Raw genomic sequence first — 8,439 nt, forward strand, 5'->3', positions numbered from 1 at the left:
CATGGGCGATCATTGCTAATATTGCAGAATCCACAGAAGAGTCATTGCTAATGTTGCAGAATCGAGGGAGGATTCATTGGCTAAGTATGCTAAATGATATCTGTTAGGTATCCAGGGTTAAAGCATAGGAGACAAAGCACCTGATTCTTTATCCATATCAAACTTACCTATATTGATAACTTCTAGTCCTCAACTTGAAAAAGGTTGAAGTTTTAGAGTTGTAGATCTAGTCCTCATGTAAAGAGGTGTCAACCTACAAGGGAGCAGTTGCTTCTACATTGTGCTTTTGGGTTAAATCCAGGTAATACCAACTTACTAGATGAACCTGGTATTCACTATGTTGCAGGGAAACAACTTTAACGTATTTACATGACGTACCTTAATATCGGTACAAGTAAGCAAATCCAAAAGGTACAATTAAATAGCAAAGTTGAGGTGGTAGAATAGAACTTCTCTTTTATTTCTTGTGTGTTGAAAAGCAGAAAATTATCAAGCAGCAGCAGCAGTTTATGATTTCAGCGATTGCCACCCTGCCAAAGCTGCCTTTGTGGTAGAACCTTAGTTAGGCATGTGAACTGACTTTCTTGTCTTGGTACTGCCATTGTTAACATAGGGATACTTTCTGGGAAAGAGAAATTTCTGATTTGGTAATCATTTAGAATGATTTCTTAAAATACACCGAGTAAAAAGATGAATAATTACCTGTAGATTGTTCTAACTGCTCCGGAGTTTACTTTGTTGAGGCTCACCTTTTGTGGTAAACATATATGTAAGTTTTGCAAAATATTATTGCTGAACTGATGGTTAATATAAGTAACTCATTTGTAACAAGAGCAGAATTTTTGTAATGGAAATGTGGTTACTGAGAAAGAAAATGAAATTTATTTTAAAAATATAAGTGTAGTGTGCCGAGTCATGTCTGGATCTGTTGAGATCATATATGATTAACCCTTAAACGCCGAGCCTCTATTTACAAAAGTGTCTCCCGTATGCTGGCGGTGTTTGAGAGTTAGCGCCGAAGTGGAAAGAAAATTTTTTTCAAAAAATCACAGCACGCTTAGTTTTAAAGATTAAGAGTTCATTTTTTGGCTCCTTTTTTTGTCATTGCCTGAACTTTAGTATGCATCCATCAGAAATGGGAAAAAAAATATCATTATCATGACAGCACAAAAAAAAGATTTCATATATAATTGTATACAAGTCGCGCTGTGAGCAAAACGGTTAAAGCTAATGAGTTATTTTTAGTTTTTGTTGTATTGTACACTAAATTGCGATGATTTTGGTATATAACAAATTGTAAAACAATCAGAGCAATAAGAGAAAATATTATCACAAAATGATGCATGAATTCGTAACGAGCGGACGTAAGGAAAAAGTTTTTTAAAAAATTCACCATGAATCGAAATATTGTGCTAGAGACTTCCGTTTGTTGCCAAATGAAGGTAAATGATTGAATATTACTAGAATTTAAGAGTTTTAGCTTACAATTGCATTTTTCGACCATTTTGGTTGAGTCAAAGTTGACTGAAGATTGAAATTTTGGCACTTATCGTGATTTATATGAAAATATTTCAAAACTGATAAAAGCTACAACCATGAGTTATTTATTTTTTTGTATTCTACATGAAATTGCGCACATTTTCATACATAAAACTTTATGTAACGGCTAATAGAAAACTGTGCAAAATTTATGACAAAGTGACTAAAGAATTTCTGAAATTTTCAGCAGTTAGAGTGTGCGGATGTAAGGTAAAAGTTTTTTTTCAAAAATTCACCATATAAATCGAAATATTGTGCTAGAGACTTCCAATTTATTGCAAAATGAAGGTAAATGATTGAATATCACTAGAATGTAAGATTTTTTGCTTATCAAAATATATATATATATATATATATATATATATATATATATATATATATATATATATATATATATATATATATATATATACATACACACATATATATATTTTTTTTTTTTGGTATGAATACATAAGTAAAAGGAATGCAGGTGAAAAACTTTTTATTTTTGCATAAAACAAAATAATATACAAAACACCAATAAATACAGATATATAAAAACTTGTAATAATTATAAAATTAAATATAAAATCAATGCAGAATACTCACTCGTAATCCTGACTCTTCGTTCTATTCTTGTTTTCTCCCTCCTCCATTGAAGAGTCTTGCATTTTTTCCTCTAGACATTACGAGGGACAGGTGGAGGAGGGAGACGCGCGCCCGTACTGCAGATGGGCTACCCTTTGGCGTTCTGCTGCGCCCTCCAGTGCCCCTCGGGTAGGCGCACTCCAATATATGACCGCAGTGTGGTATATGCGGTCACACTCCCCGATCCTGCAAAGTGCTACCTTGCAAGTGCGACAGACGAACCGGGTGTCTCTTCTTCTGCCATTCATATGGCACACCCGGCACTGTTTCTGTTTACGCCCTTCTAGGGGCTCCAGTGTGTGATCCCCTGCCTGCAGCCGACACACAGGGTCCACTACCTGACCGGACATTGGAATGTCGGGGAGGGCAGCGGCATCATCAAGGGCGGCAGCAGCAGGGGCGGCGTCGTCACGAGCAGGACGACCGAGGTTGGCCCTCCTAGCGACATATGCCCTATCATCTCGAGGCACAATCGGAGCTCGGGGCAGGGGGCCGGTGTTTGAAGGCCACTCCTCAGGATTGAAGTTTATGAGGGCATTCCCGGCCACCTTGAGAAACTGGATGTGGGACAACCTCCGGGTGTCCGAATTGTGCTCACAATAGAGGATGTAGGCATTCTGGAGGGCAAATGGAAGGAGGTATTGGAGGAGCTTGTGTGTCCACCTCCTGGTTCTCATGGCGAAGGGATAATACTGCATGAGTTGATCAAAGAGATCAACTCCTCCCATGTGTCTATTGTAGTGCCCAATGACAGTAGGCCGTTGGACATGAAATTCCTGATACGTAACTTGGCCCTACCGACATGTCTTCTTCCGCTGAACAACCTCTTCTTGGATGAGCTCATGACTGGTCGTAATCATGGGCACGAGTCGGACCCCCTTCCAACAGATGACGAAGACATCTCCCTTCCGCCGCCACTCTGTCTCTCCTCTTGCCAGATGTTGCGGGTGGCTAGCGAACCTCTTGAGGACATTCGGTGCCCCACGCACCAACCGAAGGGTACCACTGACGTGCACACCTGCTTCATACAGTTCCTGGGCCAGGGATACCGAGTTATAATAATTATCCATAAATAGGTGGTATCCCTGGTTACGGAAACGATCCACAAGACCTAAGACATACCCCGGAATACACAGAGAAGTCAACGACGTATCCAGTGTTGGATTCTGTAATAAAAAAGAACTTCACACCATATTTCTTAGGCTTCTTGGGGTTGTACACTTTTATGCTTAGACGTCTTTTGTATGGCGTCATCCCCTCATCCAAAGAAAGGTTCTTGGAAGGAACCACGAGAAACTGGCACCGTTCACGAATGTAGTCCAACACTGGGCGGACTAAGATGAGGCGATCTGGGTTATTCCGGGATATGACCCTTCGGTTGAAGGCGTTGAAATACCTGTCCAACACCAGGAAACTATCACGGGGCATAATGCCGGGCACATTGGGCGTACTTAAAAAAAAAATCCCGCCTCCAATATTGCCTGATGTCGACAGCAGGCATCATTCCAAAAAAAATGTGGAGCCCCAAAAAATGCGCCATGTCCGTGAGGTTGCAGCCCCACCGTCGATACGACAACGTCATCTGCAGTTCCTCATGGCAGTACCGAGCGTAATCCGCCGTCTGCAACGAGGTATTCCAGCAATTCCTGTGTAAGGAAGAGCTGAATGAACCCCAGTGTAGTGATAGCCACAGGGATGGTAAGTCCAGGTACTGCCGTGAATGGGTGCATGTTAGGTGGGGTGGGGTCCTCCAACCACCCCTCATCACTTTCGGACGAACGGCGTTCACCTAGGCTGCCATGACGTTGCGACCTTCTACGGGCACATATGCGGGCACGACTTCGCCAATCCCCACCCCACTGGCCCATCTCCCTCACTTCACCATCACTTTCTGTCTCATTCCCACCAGCCACAATCGGTGCCGCCTCCTCCTCCTCCTCAGACTCTCCCTCATAAGCACTGAAACCACTGAACTCTAGTTCACTTTCATGCTCTGGCTCTCGTACGGACATTGGGGGAAAATATTTGTCATCACTGACATCGGGCGTGATGTTCTCATCACTAGATGACCAACTGCCATCAAAATGAGGACTTTCCACCTGCTCTCGATCGAGCTCCAACAAGTATACATCAATGTCCTTTTTTTGGAGGCCTCCCAAATGTTTACGAATGCCTCTCAGGACACCCTGATGTTTCCTAGGGTCGTAAAAGGCACAGGGTACGGCCCTTGGGGCCCACAGTCACTTTTGGCCACACGTGGCCGTACAACACGGCGCTCATAAGATGAATCACCTTGGGTGCTGGGTCCCTCTCCAGCATCCAAGTCTAAAACGCGTCTCACACGCTCACTACCGACAGGCAATACGCGCCTTTCAGAGTCCTGATGACGTTGGGACATCTCTGCGTACGTCCTATTGCGTCACAAACACTAACACTTGCACAAGTTCGGCAAAACACGAATGCATCAAGAAATCGCTCTCTGACGATGCATTGCTGATGCTTTCCAGTGGGAGAAGAAAGAAATTCGCGCATGCGGCTGGGTCACGCTTGTAAACAAAACAACAGCGTGATCCGTGAACTCCCAGCATCCCTCAAGACTCATGATTTAAAATTTTTCGCAAACTAGGCCTATAAGTATTTTTCCGCGAATATTTAAAAAAAACTTTTTGTAGTCGACGTATTTTACATCCACTCGGCACCCGACAGACAATTTTTGTCAACGTAAAATACGTCCAGTCGGCATTAAAGGGTTAAGGAAGTCTAGTAAAGTTATGGTGTCCGGCAGCAGGAAAATCAACTCAGATTTCATGGATTAAGATGAGAAAGGACAAGGAACACTTCATCCTATCAGTGTAGTAGAGATAATGGAAGTAGTGAGAAAAAGGTTAGTTGTAAGGCCCTGAAATTCAGATAAAGGGCATATATGAGGACTTATACTAGATGAGAATTTGGGCAGAAAGTGCACAAAAGAATGGGGAGAAATTACATCTAACCATGAAGAGTGGAGAGGCTCATGTCACATTTGACACTGTAAAGGTAAAATCTAATTTAAAAATGTAAATAATGATGAAGGAATGAAAAAAATTGTTTCAATGTGAATACTATTAATATTGAGAGATGTTAATGAAAGAAAACTTGAACCCCTATTGGATTATACGAGATAGAATAATCTACCAAGGTGTGAGAGTATATAATGTTCAGATATTTTGTGGGTCAAAAAATATTATATAAAAATTTTACTCTTATGGCTTATATAATTAACCCTTAAACGCCTATTGGACATATCATACGTCGACTAAAATTGTCTGTTGGGTGCCGAGTGGACGTACCGTATGTCGACTACAAAAAATTTCAACCTTCGGTCAACTTTGACTTGACCGAAATGGTCGAAAAACGCAATTGTAAGCTAAAACTCTTACATTCTAGTAATATTCAATCATGTACCTTCATTTTGCAACAAATTGGAAGTCTCTAGCACAATATTTCGATTTATGGTGAATTTTTGTAAAAAACTTTTTTCTTACTCTTACGCACGGATGGTAACTCAGCCGAAAATTTCATAAATTCTTTCGTCATTTTGTCATAATTTTTGCACTGTTCTATATTAGCCGTTACATAAAGTTTTATATATGAAAATGTGCGCAATTTCATGTACAATACAGCAAAATACAACCCATGGTTGTAGCTTTTATCAGTTTGGAAATATTTTCATATAAACCATGATAACTGCCAAAATTTCAACCTTCGGTCAACTTTGACTCTACCGAAATGGTAAAAAAATGCAATTTTAAGCTAAAACTCTTACGATCTAGTAATATTCAATCATTTACCTTCATTTTGCAACCAATTGGAAGTCTCTAGCACAATATTTCGATTTATGGTGAATTTTTGAAAAAAACTTTTTCCTTACGTCCGCGCCAGAAATTCTTTCGTCAAGTTGTCGTAATGTTTGCACTGTTTTATATTAGTCGTTACATAAAGTTTTATATATGAAAATGTGCGCAATTTCATGTAGAATATAACAGAAAATAACTCATGGTTGTAGCTTTTATGAGTTTTGAAATGTTTTCATATAAATCACGATAACTGCCAAAATTTCAATCTTCGGTCAACTTTAACTCGACCGAAATGGTAAAAAAAGCCAATTATAAGCTAAAACTCTTACATTCTAGTAATATTCAATCATGTACCTTCATTTTGCAACAAACTGGAAGTCTCTAGCACAATATTTCGATTTATGGTGAATTTCTGAAAAAAAAATTTTTTCCTTACGCTCTGCTTGTAAACTTGGCGAACATCTCGGAAATTCTTTTCGTCATTTTGTCGTAATGTTTGCATCGTTTTAAATTAGTCGTTTCATAAACTTTTATATATGAAAATGTGCGCAATTTCATGTAGAATACAATAGAAAATAGCTCATGGTTGTAGCTTTTATCAGTTTTGAAATATTTTCACATAAATCACGATAACTGCCAAAATTTCAACCTTCAGTCAACTTTAACTCGACCGAAATGGTAAAAAACGCAATTGTAAGCTAAAACTCTTACATTCTAGTAATATTCAATTGTTTAACTTCATTTTGCAATAAATTGGAAGTCTCTAGCACAATATTTCCATTTATGGTGAATTTTTGAAAAACATTTTCCTTACGTCTCTTGCGGTAACTAGGCCGAAAATCTCAGAAATTCTTTCATCTTGTTGTCGTAATATTTGCACCTCTTTATATTAGTCGTTACATAAAGTTTTATATATGAAAATGTGCGCAATTTCATGTACAATACAACAAAAATAACTCATGGTTGTAGCTTTTATCAGTTTTGAAATATTTCCATATAAATCACGATAAATAGAAAAATTCGACTTTCAGTCAACTTTAACTCGACCACTCGAAAATGGTCGAAAACTGCAATTGTAAGCTAAAACACTTACAGTCTAGTAATATTCAATCAATTAGCTTCATTTTTCAACAAACGGGAAGTCTCTTGCACAATATTTCGATTTATGGTGAATTTTTAAAAAAACATTTTTTACGTCCGCTGTTTACGAATTCATGCATCATTTTGTGATAATATTTTCTCTGTGTTGCTTTGATCGTTTTAAAATTTGTTATATACCAAAATCATTGCAATTTAGTGTACAATACAACTAAAAAAATTAACTCATTAGCTTTAACTGTTTTGCTTACAGCGATTTGTATACAATTATATATGAAAATTTTTTTGCACTGTCATATATTCCAATATTTATATATGATAATGATATTTTTTCATTTCTGATGGTTGCATACTAAACTTCAGGCAATGACAAAAAAATGAGCCAAAAATGAACTCTTAATCTTAAAAACTAAGCGTGCTGTGATTTTTGAAAAAACTTTTTTTCGCTTCGGCGCTAACTCACCGAACGTCGCCGGCATACGAGAGACGTTTTTGTAAATAGGGCTTCGGCGTTAAAGGGTTAATGGAAGGAATGTAATTTTATCTTGCCTTGCACCTGTTCATATATATTGGTCAAAGTTGAATGATAGTCTCTTAAAGTATTGATTCAGAAAACGTATTGCTAGAGTTTTGGAACAAGTGTTTCCTTTTGGTTTTGAGGTAAGTGTATTTTTGTCATTATTAGTTTTATTTTTTATTAATTTTATCAGGTTGCAGTTGTAATTTTTATGACTTGTGTTTGTAAGAACTAGAAGGAACTTATTAGGGTTTTGCTGTCCCACTTATTCAAGTGTATTTAATAGGAGGTGGAAGTCGGAAGAGCTCCCGCAGCAATACTCCAGTCATTATTGAGGAAACTGTTGACAGAAAATCTCCAAAAGAAGAGGAAAATGACCACCAAAATGCTGATGAGGAGAGAGAGCAGTTACAGCCGCAGTGGACGAAACCCATGGTGGTTGAACCTACAAATGATCAGGAAATGCCAGATTTCAACATAGATGAATTTCTGGAAGACATTATTGGTTTTCAAGGTGAGTGGAAGATGGTTTTAAGGTGTGGTAGTAATACATGGTTTGGAAAGAGAAACCCACAAGGTTCCTGTGTATAACCTGTTTACTTGTAAATATTTACATGTTACTTTTAAACTTGAGTACTTTCAGGTCCTAACTGTGACCCTTTTTCAGGAGATGAGGTAGTCAGGCTGTTTCAAGGCCCAGCAATCTTCTGGAACTTCTTCTCCCTGTGCTGTTATTTATATGATGGCTGTCCTGGTTTCCATTCTCTTGAGAGTTGTTAATCTGCTCCTGTCGGTCTGATATCCTGATCTGATGGTCAG

General features: G+C 38.5%; 1 protein-coding gene across 1 annotated transcript in view; it reads left to right on the forward strand.

The window, feature by feature from the left end:
• LOC136843720 (eukaryotic translation initiation factor 4E transporter-like) overlaps window positions 1-8,211 on the forward strand; it is an 81,736-nt gene extending 73,525 nt beyond the window's left edge. Inside the window, exon 7 of the mRNA XM_067112357.1 lies at window positions 7,907-8,211. Coding sequence (XP_066968458.1) covers window positions 7,907-8,211 — 305 coding nt within the window. The remainder of the gene's footprint in view (window positions 1-7,906) is intronic.
• Window positions 8,212-8,439: the final 228 nt, after the last annotated feature.

The sequence above is a fragment of the Macrobrachium rosenbergii genome, chromosome 2 (assembly GCF_040412425.1).
Source record: "Macrobrachium rosenbergii isolate ZJJX-2024 chromosome 2, ASM4041242v1, whole genome shotgun sequence".
Taxonomy (NCBI): domain Eukaryota; kingdom Metazoa; phylum Arthropoda; class Malacostraca; order Decapoda; family Palaemonidae; genus Macrobrachium; species Macrobrachium rosenbergii.